At 40.4% G+C, this 18,175-nt stretch overlaps 1 protein-coding gene across 1 annotated transcript; it reads right to left on the bottom strand.

The window, feature by feature from the left end:
• Window positions 1–1,892: 1,892 nt before the first annotated feature.
• tmem161b (transmembrane protein 161B) lies at window positions 1,893–17,222 on the bottom strand. The gene is made up of 12 exons (XM_063897778.1): window positions 17,003–17,222; window positions 12,622–12,725; window positions 11,530–11,610; window positions 10,151–10,248; window positions 9,865–10,021; window positions 8,279–8,430; window positions 8,113–8,173; window positions 7,869–8,009; window positions 6,874–6,987; window positions 5,737–5,911; window positions 4,650–4,746; window positions 1,893–4,557 (listed from the first exon to the last, which is right to left on the bottom strand). Exons 1-12 carry the CDS (start codon window positions 17,003–17,005, stop codon window positions 4,268–4,270), a joined length of 1,473 nt encoding a protein of 490 aa, XP_063753848.1. The 5' UTR covers window positions 17,006–17,222; the 3' UTR covers window positions 1,893–4,267.
• Window positions 17,223–18,175: the final 953 nt, after the last annotated feature.

The raw sequence follows: 18,175 nt of genomic DNA, 5'->3' as shown, positions 1-18,175 counted from the left end.
TACTCCTATCTGCTACTGTTTTAAAACATTTGGTGTTTAATCTCTGCTCTTCAAATTGCAAATGTTTTTAGTTTTTTATTTGTTCTCCTCGTGTTTGTCTGTCATTGCTGTTGTTGTGTGCATGACCCTTGATGTAAACTCGTCGTCATTGAAAATGAAGGAAACCTCAATGCCCTACGAGTATAAAATAAAGGTTTCAAATCAATTCTGCACGGGACTGTTTCTGTTGTTCCTATCATTGTCATAACTTAAAGTAACTATTGTAAAGAAAGTGAAATTAAAATCCGAGGACTTCCAGCTATGTTAAGTGTTCTCTTTTAGGCCATTCACGATACAAGGTCAGGTCAGTCACGAAGTATGGCTGCTGCTTCTAACAATAACCATGAGGGTGGGATCACCCCTGTGTCACACAGAAAGCCCACTATTATAGTGTCACCCCTCCAGAAGCTTCTCAGTTCCTCTGGCTGTGTTTGGGCTGGAAGGGGTGGGGGTTCCTGCTCCCCTTCCTGAGGAAGAGCTCCACGCCACTCTGCGAAGAAGGGACCTTGGTGAATAGGCCCCACTCAAGAGGAATAAAGGAACCTCTCCACTGGTTTGTTTTGGAAGCTGTCTTATTGATCTGTCTACCTATGAATGAATGCGTTGGCCCAGTTTTCTCGCTCATGAGGACAATGGCACTTGAGGCCTGTATTAACTTGGCCGATGTTATTCCCAGAGAATGGCGTGCATTAAGGAGTTTGGGAGCGTTTGTGGTTTGATCCCTCTATCTACTCCACTAACCTTTCCCACAAGAATAGGGAAGCCAAACTAAGAAAAGCAAAAATCGATGCTGGCTGAGTGTGTAAATCAATACAAGTTTTTACAGGGCGATATTTCACAAGTAGACTGATGATACACAATTACCGTATTATTGAGCACCATTATTCAAAGCCTATTAAGTCCAAAAGAAAAGGATCTGCCTACAACCTTGAAGGCTCAAATAGGAGGCTCTGTAAAAAATACATAATAAAGCACCAAGGATTTAAGAAAGGGGCACCTGTGTTGACCGATTTTGTAACTCACGGTCCAACACATGTGCAGGGCGTAACATTTCCTTCATGCAATTTTCAGCATGAATTCAAGGCCAAACCACAAGAAGCAGCTCTGCAGTAAAGGCCACAAACATATTTTAAAACCACTTTATTGGAAAGTTTTTCTTTACATTCTGACTGTAAAAAATCAAGTCACATTTTCTTCCTTTCTGTAAAAACTGTTATTTGGATGTTAGATTTGATTAAAGCACAGAATGAGTTAAACAAGTTAACAGTTTTGCAACACAAATCATGCCAATGGAGTAGCTTATTGTTTTTTGACCACAATTCAAGGACTTTAAGCTTTCTTAGCATGATTTAAAGGAAAGACGAGAGATCCAGCAACCGACACGAATTGAGTCAATGAACTATTTAACAACAAGTCTTTGGTGAGGCACAACTTCTGAAGTTGTAAGTCGTTACCTTGTATGAGTATCATGTAATAGAGAGGATGTGGCTCAGTGGGTTAGTGCGATGATCTTCGGATCGGGGAGCACTGGTTCAATCCCCACTGTAGTCAGCATGTTGTTGTCTCCCTGGGCAAGACACTTCACCCCACAATTGCTCCTGTGGGGATTGCCCAAAGTAGTGAGTGTATGTATGTCGCTTTGGGTAAAAGTGTCTAACAAGTGACATTTAATTTTGAGCACATTGTTCAAAACTAAAAACAAATGGCTTTAGATCTTTCGGTTAACTCTACTAGAAGTCCAGAATAAATGCAGCTTTATAAATTAACCCACCTCCTTGTGTTGATACTGCCAAGGCTATATACTGTATGAAGCCAGTGAGTTAGTAGAGCATAGAGATTAAAAAAGGACAAAATAAAGAACATAATTTATTTAAGACAAAAATCTAAAACAGAAATAAATACATGAAAGAACAATGTGTGTAATTTACTTTGTGAACTCAACAATGAATCATAAACACTTTCAGAGGTAACAAACAGAAGAAAACATCGCCTCATCAGGCCACTGAATTCTGAAAGTATCCCAGCTACTTCTTAACGGACCAGACAATTAAAAAGAAAAGATTAGTCTGTAACTGATTGGTCAAACACGTTTTCAAAAACTGATTTAAACCCCCCCATAACAAAATCATGTTTGTTGTTAAAATTAGAAATGTTTACAGGCCTCAGCATGTGTAATAAATAGAAAAACAAAGATAAATCAATCAATAAAAATCATCATTAGGATAAATTAGATTTAGCTTGAAAAGGTAGATTAAACGATGGTAGTAGACGAGGAAAGAGTTCAGGAAGTGCAGGGGTGTTAAATCAACTCACCATATAAATCATTCTCATAAACAATCTAGAAATCAGGCAGGATTGATACATTCATTATGTGCATATTCCCCATCTTTTAAAACGGACACAAAAAAAAAAAGACTAAGACTTTTCGACATCAGGAGCTGAAAATGTGATATGGTGCTGCTTGAGGTTGTAAAATATGTTCTGTACAAAACCCATAGAGCTGCAATTCATAAACTACAGCTCTATGGTATAATAATGACAACAGTAAATGCGAGAAAACCACAAGATTGTAATTCATCTGGCACCACGTACCCTACATTCCTGGAAGGACCAGACAATCATAGCCCCTTTGTGACTCTTAGTGCATACATTTACCCACCAAAGAAGTACAGTAGGCAAAGACACTGTAAATGCTGTTATGTCTCGATGGAAACCAGGGCTTGTGATTCCCCTCTTTATTGAGATGGAACTACAGAAGAATGAAGGCCGCTGAGTTGTAGTCCAGTTAAAGGTTGAAACACTAGCAGACACCAAATCTATAGCCGTTCGGACAGGGACTCACTTGGCACCATATTAAAAATCAAAAAATTCAAACTTTGATCCATTAGAAAAAGAATAAAAACAACTGTTCTTAAATGAGTTAAAAAAGCAAAGGATGGGTAAAAGATCAAATGGAAAGCAGAACATAAAGGCGTTAGTTCACCAACAGTATTCGATATCATCTCATCTTTATCACAATGCCCTTTTAGATTACAGCAGAGATCCTGTACACGCAGACAAGACACATGGAAACGAGAGCAAACCTGGGCCGAGCCCTCCGAGCTGTTGTCCCTTTAAATCGTCTCTGCTGTTAAAAAAATTCTCTCATAAACTCTAAAATGGCTCAGTTAAAACCAAGAAGGTTACGACGCAGATTAAACACTTAAATACATCAGTTTCAAGTCAAGGAGAAGAATCTCCCCATGAGTTTTACATCTCCTCTGCAGCTTCTTCAGTAGTCCACTCTCTGACCCCATTTAGCTGACAGCCATTCAGGGAACAGAACAGGCCGCCCCTCCCTCCTCCTTCAAACAGAGGCGTGCTGGTCCTTGACGCAACATTTTAAGACTATTTCCGACACTAATATGGTCCGTGGCAATCAAATTGAGACATTTTAGTAAAACAGGCAATTTTGTTTGAACGCACATATTTAGAATTTTTTGATCAAAAGGGACAAACGGGGCACAATCAGTCAGTCATTGTTTTTCCCCAAAACTTACAAAAACTCAAATGTGATTTTAAGGCTCAAATGAAGTCACAAACAAACCTCCTCAGATCCCGCATTATTTGTGACCTCTATGAAGCTCCTTCACGTTGTATCACTGAGGGGAAAAAGCCCCATTATGGCCTGTAATGAGAGGTTGGAATCAAGGCCCCGCACATACGTACCAACCGATAAAACATAAACCTCACGGCATGTACTGAGTGTTGCAGAGTATTACATGAGATCAGTTGTGAAAAGAACATTATTAAACTCTCTCCTGACACTGGTCGAACTGAGTGGAAATGCTAAACACTGTTTAAATTAATTGTAATCAGCTTCTGAGATGTATTACTTTACCTCACATGATTAGAATGTCACACAGCATGGACCAATTTCTCATTACTATGGCAATACACCAAATGACACAATAATATTCTTCTAACTCACATTTTAGTCTGTTAGGGGTTTAGAAACCTTGCGCTCCAAATAAAAAAGGAAATGGTTGTGTATTAAAAACAATGACAAGAGTTCACAGAGTCATCTGTGGAGGAAGCACTGGAAGTTGAACCAGGAGCTCTGAAGATATGGTCAGTCAGGGTTTAGTTGGTCAGAGGAAGGGAGGAAGGGAAAGTCGGATTTGTGTCATCATTAGGCCTCTGTTTTCCTACTCAGTCCTTTCTGATCAGGTCCGACACAGGGTGGGTGTTATGCCGCCATGAGATACTGATGGTAGAAAAGACCGAAGAGGGAGGTGGAGAAGAGGCAGGCAGCAATCCACCAAGTGAAGAAGGAGAAGAGGCCACGGAAAAACATGGGGCTGAAGACAGTCCGCAGGCCTCCCAGGGCCACTGACAGCTGGGCTACCGACCCCTGGGCTCCTGTTTCTACCACTGGTGGAGGGGCTGCTATTGGTACCGCCCCCATCACAGAGTCAGAGTTCATTTCATAGATGCAAGGCAGGTCTTCTGTAGGGTAGACCCACCAGGAGTGTCCACCTGGAAAGAATAAGAAAAGGATGAAATTAGATACAATTCACGGAAGGTCAGAGCTATTGGAAATTGAATTCAGTGAGCAGTGCAGGACTCACCTAAGGTTTTTAGCAGCAAAGTTGTATGCAGCAGCATCACCAGCGGTGCCACATACTGTAGTGCGATTACACACAAGTAGTAAAAAACACGTGCAACCTGGGTGAAAGAAAAGAGCTAGAATTAGATTACCATGTTGACTCTCTCACCACTTTCAAATCACATCTCTTCACACTGGCATATCCACCCTGATCACAACTCATCACTCATCCTCTGTTCTTGTTGATTATATTGTGTTCCTGCTGGTGTTTAGATTTGTTTCTGTTTGTATTTTGTGTATCTTGTAAAAGCGACCTTTTGAGTCTTGACAGGCTGCTATATGAATAAAATGTATCATTTTGATGTGGTTTTACACAAACTGTTAACCAAAACATAATCAATGCTCAGAGGTTTACCACCAAACTAATAGTTGCATTTGTTTTATCTAAAGCCGTCACCTAAAACGTATAAATATTGTAATATTCATTCCCTTCGTAACGCTTCGCCCTACAAGCCGATATCAGTTTGAAATATGCTGCATCTATTGGCATTTTAACCACGACTCTTTTACCAAGTCTAGAAATTAAATCCAACTCAACTCAGCACACCTGTATTTGCTGCACTACATCAGCTAATTTGTACTTTAATGTATAATAATATTCGTGCACATACCGGACAACAACATGAGTTATAAGATCGGACATGGTGGTCTTCACCGGACCCCACTGTCAGTACTTTATGTTGAGAAGGGGCTTTTGAAGGCAATGATAGCAGGAGCTGATGCACTGGGCCACAACACACTCACTGATAATGTATCCTGTTTTCAAGTGCACTACAGGTGGGCTGCATGCCTCCTGCATAATGCAGGCCCTGTGGACAGTTTTATACTTTGTTCCTTAATTCACAAAGACAGGCCCCTGGATGTGCTCTAAGTAAAAGGGCTTATTTTTAAAATTTCTCCATCCCTGCAAAACCAGTGAGGTGGCTCCATCTAAACGCTGTCAGTGTGTCTAAACACAGCTCTGCCTCCTAACCCCATCAAAAGTACGGCACATGTTAAACGGGATAAAGTTCTCCTTTTTGTTTTTCTAAATCCATCCTCTTATTCACCATCTTCTGCAGGTCAACGGTACTTATGCGTCCCGCCTCCTTCTTCATCTGGTCCACACCCTTCTGGGCCAGGTTGAGGTACGCCTGTAAATGATGTCTCATCATGGCGAGTCGGAGCATACACATCAGTATGATGGCCCACAACCGCAACGTATCATACGTGTCCTCCGTCATCCTGGTGATAATGGGAAGACAGGAGCGTGAGGAGACATGATGAAGGGTTGGCAGCTTTCAATACGTCATGTATCTGCTCCATCATTTGGATGGTAGGCAGAGACAATGAGAAGGAAAGATAGTAAGAGCAAATGAGCTCAAGAGGGAAGGTAAAAGAGGGTGAAATTGAGAGATAAAAAGGATACAAAAGGATCTTGTATCATGAAATCTGACTTTATCGTGTTTGACCCTCATAGTATCACAGTCACTGTTGGCAGCAGGAAAAAGTTGGCAAGTGAGAGTTCAAACTTACACCGAATGAAAGACGTTATCTTAGAATGAATAGGCCGCTAACAAATGATAGCAGTTACAATAAGGAGCTTCCCCTGAGGTATGACATATTTGTCTAATCTAACCAAAGTAGACAATATGTGTATTGTCATTTCATCTTCAAGCTGAATACATTTCTTATCTCACTGAACCATTGTTAATCTCATGTTCATAACTGCTGTTGCATTGTTTACATCCAGTTTCCTGCACAATGCCACCATTACTTTTATATTCACAGCTTGCAAATATTGTCCTCCTTCTGTTTGATTGGCATGTAATTAGCGAGCTAGCTATAGAGGGAGTCCAACTGGCTTCCCTATCAAGTGCAGATCAATCAACAGAACACTACCAGAACACTGTTGTTTTCAAGAAATGTTCTGACAAACTCATACATGAGCTACAAAGCATTTTACCCATAGGCTCATTAGTTATGCTCCCTTATTGGAACTATTAGTAAAGTAAATACTATGTTCCTTAACTTTTCAAGACTGTTTTCAAGAGTGTCTAGTCGCATCACCGAGAATACATAGTATTCATGAGCGGGAGAATTGTAGTAATAAAAACAAAAGCAGTGTGTACAAAACCAGAATGCCAACAGAACGTGCAGTACTGTTTACAACCATTTTTTAAAAACAATGAACTAATTTGACTTACAAAGGCACATTCTCCTTTTCCAGAGTGGGGTTTATAAGGTAGTCCTTGGTGATGGGCCTCACCCACAGCAGGACCATGATAAGAGGGGACAAGAAGTTGATATGAAGCAGAGTCCTAGAGAAAACGGGAGGTGAAGGAGAAGATTAGTTATATTAATAATGCCAAGTGGTACATAAAAATCCAACCACTTTTCTCATTTACAGCTCTGATGATCCACTTTTTAATCTAGAAGTTTGCATAAGGAAAAATAAGGTCCGGCTTTCCATAAGAAGGTGAGGGGATAACTGAGGCACATATTTTGAAGGGCTTGGAGATAATCTGCTAGTGACAGCGTCTGAAGGTGTAGTAAGCTCATGAGGTAGGAATGTATCAGGAGGCCATTTTGGAAAGTCTGCAATGCCAAAGTGGATTATCTGGATGTGACGTACATCCTTGGTCTGCAGCCCCTATCGTAGTCATAGACACGCCACCCAGGGAGTTCTGAAATAGATATCTGCCCCAACTAAGAGAGTCTTCATCTGACTCACAGGGAGATCGCTCAAATCTGACACAGCCAAGTACAACTGGGGACAATTGGGTACTTGAGCAATGTGTGAGGCCAATTTGAAAATATTGTGTTTTAATTAAGCCAAGAACCACAGAAAAAAACCTACAGCAGATCATCATTTTTATCCATTATCATTAGAAAAATGTAATATCTATTCATTTATGTGAGAAAAAACAAATCAATGTGTTCACCTTAAATGCTATTGAGAATTTAGAGAAAATACACTGAATGTTGATCCTAGAAAAGTCAAAAGGCCAAAAATGTAAAGTAGTGCATTACAAAGTTTCCTAACCAGGTTCTGATCTTAAAGGTTGTCTCAACAAATATTTCAAAGACTTTCCACCATTTACATCCTTTATATTAAGGATAACAAAGACTTTTAAGGATATTTAATGAAAAATACACGAGTTGACCCCAAAAGTGAAGACAGTGACTGTAGTGGACTTACTGTGTAAATTTGGCTGTGGTCAGATTGAGTGCATCTAGGTGCATCTGGGCCAATCGTAGACCAGGGAAAGTTAGAAATGCTCCAATCAGGGAGCAGAGCAGGGCCAGGATCAGCTTGAAGGTGAGTTTAGATATGGGACCCCTGTGAAAAGGGAAACGCATTGTGAAGTTTTACGAGTCATAAAGAATTCATGAAGGCAGAGAAAACAAAAGTGATATTATGAAAACACTGATGCTGTACTTACTGGGACTCCAAGCCCTGGTGATGCAGAAACTCTAGAGCACTGTCGGAGAAGTTTGTGAAACCTAGAAAGAAAGAAATGTTCAAGAGTGACTCTTTGGGCTAAAAGCAATAACATTCTTTGATTGCAACAGGGTCATTTGCGAGAAAAAGCATAGAGGAGAACTCACCTGTTTCAAGACCGAACTCCAGGTAGTTTTCAGTGACAATGAGAATGGCCATGGCTTTGACAAAAAAGAAGAAAGCAAAAGTAATGCAGAGTGAACGCTCCCCTCCTTCCTCCAGCTTGAAGTAGTGGGCCGTTAGAGAGAAAAGAGTCTTACTGTAGGTGTACAGAGTCAAGGAAAAACCATCTCCAGAAGCACATAAAGCAAAACCCAACTGCTTTGCTGATATATTTGCAATGCCTTTTGCAGGTTCAAGGGAAATGTGTCACAGCAATCCACCAATACAAAACATTCAGAGCGCAGCAGCACAAAGCTTTTCAGCACCAAGGAATGTGTTTCAGCTTCACAAAATACAGGTACAAATTCTTACAGAAACCGTTGGGACACTGAAACCCTTAATGCTACACAAAACCTGCCACCCAGCAAGTGTGGGTACAGAATGTGAGGGACTTTGGCACCTATGCATGCGATCAAGGATGTAATAATGTTTCACTCTGCCCCTGTCAACCTTGATCAGACAGCTGAGGACAGAGCATGTTTCTAAAAGAGAACGGTTTGCCTCCGAGATGAAAGGTGCAACATTTCAGGCAACAGCTTGCCAATTGTTCACTCCCTTTTAGTCCATTATAGGAATGGTATTCAAACCGGTGGAGTCTCCCCTTTTTTCTCCCTTGTATTCTGCACTGTGAAGACAGCTGTATAAACACCCAAAGGACGGGTTCAAGCCAGCATGGGGTTGAAAAGAGGATTTTGATCTATCGTGTGGTGGGCTACAATTAATAAAACACAGAGTTTGCCTATCAACAATGGCCAAAAGGTGAGGATGTATGTGGTGACGTTTATTAATTTCGGTAAACAAGGGGGATAAGCAAGGTACCAATAGATGGAGATACTTGATGAGCGTGCTGCTCCATGGCTGTCAGAGGAGGTTAAGGCAGTCGAGCCGGCAAGTGTCTTAAACATATCATCAGGGCCGAAATAGGAAAACTGAAATCAAGTGTCCCATTAACACTTACACTGAGCCAACACATTCCATCATCTTCATCCCGCAACATATCGGTCTGTTGGGTTGTGAAAATTGGGCGTCCAATCTCCGACGTAGGAAGGAAATGAGACACCATCTGACAGAGAGCGGGTTCTGACCAGGAGCACAGGAAAGATTGATCCCTGCAGTTGGTGGCGAGGTTAATGCATGACATTTAACCGTCATTCAGTGTAGCAAAATAACAGGTAGCTGTGGAGGATAAAGGTGCTGGCCGTCAGTAGGAGCCAGAGCGATCATTTCAGGATCCCTCTCCACCACTGCTGCATCCACACAATCAAGCAGAGATGATTTGCTCTCTTATAGACAAAGAGATGTTAACCTATGACATGCATAGCATGGTGGGGATGAATTGAGAATAATGAAAATGGGAGAGCACGTAGGAGAACATTCTTCCACTGAAACCCCATATGTTGCCAACCCCACCCACATAATGACAGAAATACGTTGCCAATTTAAAGAACATTGAAAACGAAATCACAAGATAGATTTAACAGTCAGATAAAAAAAAAAGACAAGATGTTAAGAGTGACTGATGTAAGGATACAGGACAAAAGCAAGCACTAGCAGGCTCCAGACTACGCTGATGTTCATCTCTCCCGAGGGCTGAGCCACGCTGTAGTACAGTTCTGTTATCAGGTAGACCACAGTCGCCGCCACGGTGAAATCCACCAGCCACTGGAACTCTGGGAAGTAGTGCAACGCTGGGGGGGGGAAGAGAATTCCATTTAATGATTATATTCAATAATAGAATATATACAGCCCAGTATAAGCAAAAGTGAAAAGGAGTGTGTGATGTAAAAGTTAGGATTAAACTGAGGAGACATTTATACCTAACGTGTCGACCTCTGTGATGCATTTCGTCTCCAGCTGTAAGTCGATGTCCTTGGGAACTGTTAGTAGCTTATTGTCTAGGTGACCGTTGTGCTTCCTGAAGCAGAAAGGGGAGAGCAGAAAAAACTAAATATAACAGAAACAAGGAAATTAGAAATTAAAAGAATCCTCAAGCATCAACATTTCTTTTTCCTGTGAGGAAAAAACTACGTTTAAATTCCAACACCATGTTGCCTATGCCTTTTGAAGCCTTTGTCTTACAATGCTAACATTTGGCAGAGTTCTAGTTACCCCTGTTGCTACTAATGCTACTGGACTCTTCCATGACCAAAGGGGTCAAAGCATAGACTGTGCTCCATATCAAACAGCAGGCAAATGCAGAGCTGTACTTTGGGCCTTAAGAGCTGTACGGTGGCCTCCTCAGTTCTGGGCTTTGTTTGTTCAGCCCTGTGTGCACTAGATTCAGAGGACAATACCACTGTAAGACTCTAGGGCCAAACATGCCCGGGACAGACTTCATCTGTGAGGCACCTGACAGGAAAAAAGGGGGCTCAGCTTCACCCCTGACTGAGGGAGTCGGGAGTTCAACAAAGGGAACTGAGCGGAATGGCACGAGCTGGCAAACTGACAGTTGTCCCATCTTTTCCTTGAAGGGATTACTGAACATGTGGTGTTTGAGAGCCTCTTTCTACCTCATACAGGGCCAGAGAAAAGACAGCCCCACAAAGTTAGAAGCTGGACACCGTGAGGATTAACGCTCAGTTGTGAATTCAATTTAAATTCATATTTAAAAAAGAAAACACCACTTCATTTATGTGTTCAACATATGGTTCAACTTCCACCTGCAGCCTGAGAACGTTGAATAGTATTGTTTTTTGAATTGCAAAGTAGCCTTGATGGAAAATGATCTGCAATAATCAAAGTTTGACATCTGACCATTTTGAAGATATAATGCTGTTTGGGAAACTTTGATTTCAGAGAAGATGCACTCCTTTTAAAGTGTCATCCCCTAAAATATCCTAATAGTAATGGCTCCAAAAAATAGAACCAACTTTCCTCACATCCGCTATGACAGGGCCACTTCTAAGCTCAGTTGCTCTGAGTCTCGATGAAGAGCCATAAAGGAACAAAACAACAAAAACAGACTTCTGTCTCCTTACTTCAAACAGGCCTTAAATGAGCCACATAAACACATCAGCTTCATCTGTTTGCCGACATGCCTGTGGTCTCCATCCATCTCAAATGTCTGCTTCTCATCTTTTCATGCCTCTCTGATGAAAGGGGTGCCTTTCGTACCTCCTCTGTGCCACTGCATTTTCCCCAACCCCCAAACAATAGCCCTTCTTCATTCCACCACCCCCCCGCCCTCCCTACGTACCTGTCTTTCTTCTTCTGTCCTTTTTGTTTCCCAGCTAAGCTCCTCAACTCATCTTCCGTAGGGTGCTGATACCACCGCAGACTGTGAACAAAGAAGAGCAGAGGGGTGAGGAATCAGGCTCGAAAGGAAAGAGGACGCAATAAAGCAGATATTTTGAAAAAAACGAAACCACGCTATATTAGCAGTCATACAAAGCAATTATAAAACCATATAATGTTAACATATCTACCATAATGATTGTTTAGTATAGGAAATACTGTAAACTTGGACAAAAAATACTATATAATGACTTCTAACACGTGGAATTCAATTACTTACATTTCTTTACATCGCACCTTAAAGCAATAATATCAAACGCATAACTCGAAGCCTTAATGTGTAACAGCTCTAAGCTTTATGATTAACTCCCCAACACACAGACATTTTTTAGACCTCCACTTTATATCATCGAAACACATCTTAAAAGCACGTGTGTGAGGCTTCACCACAGCAAGGTTATCTGTCCTTAAGGACGGAGTTTGAAATATGAGCTAATTTAGGACCATCCATTTGGTAAAAACCATTCCAGGCTCCTTCCTTCACTTTGTTTAGAAACCCACTTGTCAGAGCATCTTAACAAGCACTCTGTGTGGCAGAGGGGGGAGAGAAGGAGCACAGCTTGTTTGTCCCTTTGAACATGTATTTATTATGGGAAATGAATTACTAAATATTCTGGTGGAGCCACTTTGGGCTTTTCGGCCTAGGGCAAACGTTTTCAGAAAATGTTACGAAATTGCCCCGAAAAGAAAAACAATTAATAATTAAATGTGTTCCGAAAAGTTGTTTACTGAAAAACGTGGCACTAATTAGAGGAAATGAGGCCAGCACTTTTATTTTTATGCACTGTCCTCTCGGGTCCTCCCAATATTGGATACCCTTTGGTCTTTGCGGTGTGATCTAATGACTCTCTTTCTTCTTCTATTTTAAACATTTTCACCCCCATTGTTCTGGACTCTTTGAAAAAATAAGAGTTCTTAGAGGGCAGGTAAATTAAAGAAATTAAACAGTAGCATTGAGAGAAACTGAAACAGCATGCACAGGATTCTGCATTACCTGCCACTGCAGAGTAGCCATCTTGCGAAGGAATAATGAGGTATGATTTTCTGAATTACACTGGCCATTACCATGGTAACCACCAGCTGCACACCGATCACACCCTGTGGAAAAAAGGAAGGGGGTTTAAAAATCACATTTAAATAGTAATTGCGCATGACATAAAGCAGCTACCCATAAGAATACAGCTTTATATAGACTTAACGGCTGAAGCTATAATCTACCTCTAAAATGCAATAAGATTTGTGTAAATGTGATTACCAATCTCAAAATGTAAAAGTCATAGCATCTCTGATCATCTGGCAACAGCATGTAACTGCATATGCATGTGATATTATAAAATAATCTTGACCAAGACCGCTGGCCTTTTCTATATCTTGACTATGATGCCAAAAACAAACAAAAGATAAACAGAAAGTAGTGTTACATCGCCATGACATCATGAGCATATTCATGGTCCCAAGAAGTTGAATGCTTTTGGCCAGACTGCATGGCTATTTTCTCTAGATAAAGTGTTTGATTTATAAAGCGGGCAAAAGTAAATCCTAAACTTGACGGTAAACCCTTGACCATGAAACACCACAGCATGTTTTCTTATACTGTAAAAGGGAAAGTTGTTGAAAGATTTGGCTCAACAGCCTTGATAAGGATCCAGAGCTCAAACACAGAATGACCTTCATTTTACTATGAATGGAGATTGGGAGTGCACTCTGCAGGACCCAGGAGTCACACACGTATTATTCAGACAAACCATCAAGATGAAGAAGGCCGTGTTAGATTCCTCAAAACACGTTTTATAACTACTTTTCTATTCTACTAGAAGCCACTATATGTTTGGTGTGTATTATAAGACCCTAACTTTAAAGGCCCCCATAGTTGTCAAACTAAAAAGAAACACTATGGCTACCTTTGAGGCTGACAACACGCTTAGATTTCATCCAAATATCCGTTCTTGAGTGCCCTAACATGATTTACACATTGAGTTAAATGCGATTGACTAGCAGATGTCCCTAACAACTCTCATGTGACATCAGTCAGCAACATGATATGTTTAAGTGTCTGGGGTTTCCAACCACTAACTAAAGACGCCTCTTACATGATTAGTGAAACAGTTGATATGATGACCTTGTATTGGCTGACATGGCGATCTATACAACCAGACGAGATGGCTCTATACTGCACTGATTCTACCAAAATAGTGGTCCCCTTCTAAAAGACATGGCTGTATCAGGCTATTGCAGGCAATGTTGAAATAAGTAGGAACGTTTAAAAAATTTTTTAAAAAAGGAACACTTATTAACTTAAAGAGTTTTTTTGTGATGGAAATATACAGTACCATGATAGTTATGGTTAATGCCGTATTAATAACAGGCATTGTCATATGTACCTCAACACAAGAACATGTAATAGTCACCTTTTAACATATCACAATGACACATTAAAAAGGCATTTTAAAATGAACTCACCATTAAAAAGTACCGCAGTTCGACTTAATTTAGTGGTGTATAAACTATTTCTCCAACATCTGTCACAATGACAGCCTCCATGTGCCCAGGATCATGAACAGCCTGCGCTCCTTTGGTAGGTACCCAAAGATTTAGCAACATAAGGAGCTCAATATCAACCCAGCACACTAAGATCAATATTCACTTAGGCTTAAGAGGCCAGAATCATTCCTGTCATGCAGTGCTTTTATCCTTTCACTGCAGGTAAGGTCTGCGGGTTGGCCTATCTTTTTTTGGCAATCACTAGGAATCATTGATATCTGTGCCTACACACTATCGAGGAGTGAGAGAACCAATTACCAAACTAATCCCCAATAAAAGAGTTACTTCCAACACCATGATCTTATATCTCTTTGAGCACCTAGGCAGTGAATCTACCCTTGCAAACTCATAACATAAATAAAGCAATCCATCCTGTAGCTTTCATTGTTTACCCAACATGATGTTTGTTTACACGTCAATAATATTAGTGTTAACAAAACTCCCTTCCCTCTCTCAACTCTCCTCAATACAGCCTACATTCACCCAAAAGTGGCAATTCAGAATGCTAATTTCCTTTTGCCTGAGCTGCACTTTGGTGGATTTGAGAATAGCTCAGTAGTTCATAAAGAAACATCACAGAATGGAAAATGTATTCAGTAAAAAAACAGTCTTTGTTAACATGCAAATCCTGAAAAGGTGTCCTCTGGGTCAGTCTGTCATGTGTGAGCTATGACTCTAGTTTTGGTATATGCTTTGCACTGGGTCCCGCTTTCCAGCATATTTACTTAAACATTCAGCTCATTCTTAAACTAACTTAATCCAAAGTAGCTTGAACACAAAATATCTAGAAATTAAAATGTTGTATTCCATTATTATACTTCATCATGAACTATCATAAAATAAATTGGGGTTTCAGGCTGCACTGCATGAGCCTATTAACCTCACACTATATCTGCTTTGAGTATAACCTTTATGATGAGCAACATGATGTACACACAGTAATACAACAAAAACTATAATGAACAACCCTGTGCGTGATATTAGTAAATGTATTTCTAAATGATGGTTAACCCTATACGTCTGTTGGTGTAGACTAGAGGAAGGAAGGACAAGACACCTCAAACAGGGGATGAGTCTGGACTCTGCACTAGACCTAGATTTTGGATTGGTCATGGGGATCCCCAGAGTCCCCAGCATGTGGTAAGCTCCAAAATCTGAAGTCAATACCTCGTTTGGAGTCACGGAGAGGAGAGTTGGTGCCATTAAATTGTACTCGCTAAGATGTAATGCGTGTCCAAACCCAACCTTTCTGACTCAAGACATTCTTCATCTGAGGAGTGGTCATGATATATAGGTCAAAAGTAAACCATAGTTTGGTGGATGCTGACCATTCTCTGTGGGGACCCTGCAAGGATCTCTGGCCTGGGGGAAATTGAGCCAGCATGGACTCTCTTATCTTTCCCATACCGCTTGACCCCCTCCACACAACAACCAAATGAAATCTGTAGGGGGTAAGACGAGGCAGCAGCAGTAGTGATAACAACCACCCATAAGAGCTCCAACACCTCACTACTATTTTGGCAATGCAACTTACTTTGAAAGAGCAAAACCCCTTATTGGCCGATGCTTCGCTAGTTTCTTTTATCTTGATGTATTTATCTTTCTACGTAAACTTTTCAACTATTGCGTGTTTGAGATCTGAGACTACACTTCCGTAATAGGAATATGGCAGGTGTAGATAAAATGGGAGATACTGTATATAGAAATATGTCTAATGTTAATTTTATAGTAAGTAAGACTGGATGAAATCCTGGATCTTAGTTATTTCTGGGATATAGAGCAATTAGTTTAGTCCCCATATCGCCTAGTAATACAGTATACCATGCTTGTAGTACAATACACTGGAAATACTCAGATTTTCTTTGTTTTTCTACCAGCTTAATTTCAAGAATGAATGACTATCTGTGCTGTGAATATAGCCATGTCCTAGCTGCTGTAACAGATCAGCAGATTGTGGACAATCTGATTATATGATTTGAAGAATACTATAAATGTACTCGTCCAAATAGTCATAAACAAAAATCCAAACAAAAGCTTTTGGAGCTCCAACAGTTGTGAAGTCATCCTATCTTAATGTTATTGTTATATTTAATGCCAACTGTTTGAGATTGAAGACACCGCATGTGTTTTGGAGGAAAATGTGAAATTGTTTGGTGCTAGAACAAATTCACACCATCACGGATGCCATTATAAATCTCCCTTCATTGACTATTAGTAGTACAATCATAGGTTTACACTGCAAACAGTTTCCTGGCAGGTTTGCATAAACCTTTGAAATAACTATCAGAGTCCTTAACCAAATCTTGTGAAATTACAAATAAAATAGACCCAATGAGCTTCAGATCAGGTCGGAATATCCGGAGGTCAAACTGCTCAGGTCAGGTAGGTGAACTTTTCCCAAAGGTATCTTGCTGCCGGCTTAGTGGCAACGTTATGCTAACCGCTTGTTAGTGTAACTTATACTGGTAACTTGTCTTCAACATGTACACTGAAACGAGAGCTAACACCAGCACACCCATACATTGTATGCAAGTGAACATCACTTGTATCAGTAACCGTTATGAACTATAAACATCTGGACTGCAGTTAATGGTCCCTCTGAGCTAATGCTAGCTAAACCGCTACACTGACTAGCCGGCTACTTGAATTGGCTAACAAGCTAAGCTAACGGTACACTGCAATCGCAACACACATATAATAAAAACATAAATCAGTCAGCAAAGTTTAAGTATTAAGTAGTCTGCATTACAACTGATGTGAGCAACATTCCTCCATCAATGCAATGCGACAATAAAGAGAAACCGTTGCGTTCAGGTGTTCGCTGTAGCACTTACCATGTTGATGCAGTGCAGCTGAAACTGACTGTACCCCGACAACACTGAGCACCCCGAGTCGGAAATCAAGCGGCGAGGAGCACATAAGCCCTTCTTACGATGTTTATGCACAAACTGAAGGGGATTCTCATTCAAATTGTCACCGTATCCTCGCAGACTTGGGTTACATCGTCCTAAAATCAATGGATTCAACCTCCTCTCCCAAGTAATTTCAACTGCAGTAGAGGTCACGCTGGAACTCTGGGTAAGATCGTGCCTTCCAATATGCCTGAACACAAAGAGGGAAATAAGACGATTTAATTATTCGGATCAAAATATATTAAACTAAAACTGTTATTATAAATTATATTGAATAAAGACTTGTGTTTTATAATTCTATATTTTATTTAAAATTGTATTTGGACATTATCATTTTGATTAGGATAAATCAGGACCTCTATAAGTATGCTTTAGGACCGCTGCAACCGGAAGAGAGCAAAGCGACACCACCACACATGACAGATCAGTGTATTGGTACTTACATCCATGATCTGTACTTACATCAGACAGTATACTTATACACTGTGGCATCATATGCCTGCAATCCCGAATCAGTATCTCGAAGAATAGGCTAATCATATTCTCCCGGTTTTTGACTTCATTGATTTACCTCGGAATGGGGTTATTGATAGTATGCATTTTGCTTTGCGGCTGTATGCATCAATAAGTAAAATATCTAGGACTGTTGGCTGTCTTTCCCCTTCACCAAGGTGACTTTTAAGGGCGGCTACTTTGACATTTATAATGTCAATAACTGGGAAGCAAATCTACAGATATAACACGCAAGAGGCCTTTCAGAAAGAATGAAATGCATCACATGTATTCTGAATCCTGTGGTCACAAAATCCAACAAATGTGACAAATAGGTTGATTTTAGTGGTTGTATTTTAACATCCATCATACCAATGCTTGGCAGTTAGTGCAGACGTTTAAAGGACTTGAAATCTGATATGCAATCCTAATGATGCACAAGGTTACTCTGTTTTGATTTAATGTGACTGATTCATGAAATGATTAGCCAAATGTACAATCCCTCTCAGAGAGTGAAAGGTGAAAACTCAGTAAAGGATTAACAGTTGTAGTTTCTTAAGTGTGGAACCGATATGAGGTTCTGCTAAAGTTTAAAGGACAATT

Source organism: Eleginops maclovinus, chromosome 12, assembly GCF_036324505.1.
Source record: "Eleginops maclovinus isolate JMC-PN-2008 ecotype Puerto Natales chromosome 12, JC_Emac_rtc_rv5, whole genome shotgun sequence".
Classification (NCBI taxonomy): Eukaryota; Metazoa; Chordata; class Actinopteri; order Perciformes; family Eleginopidae; genus Eleginops; species Eleginops maclovinus.
Note: the sequence above shows the minus strand (reverse complement) of the source record. Positions and strands in the feature narration are given on the sequence as shown.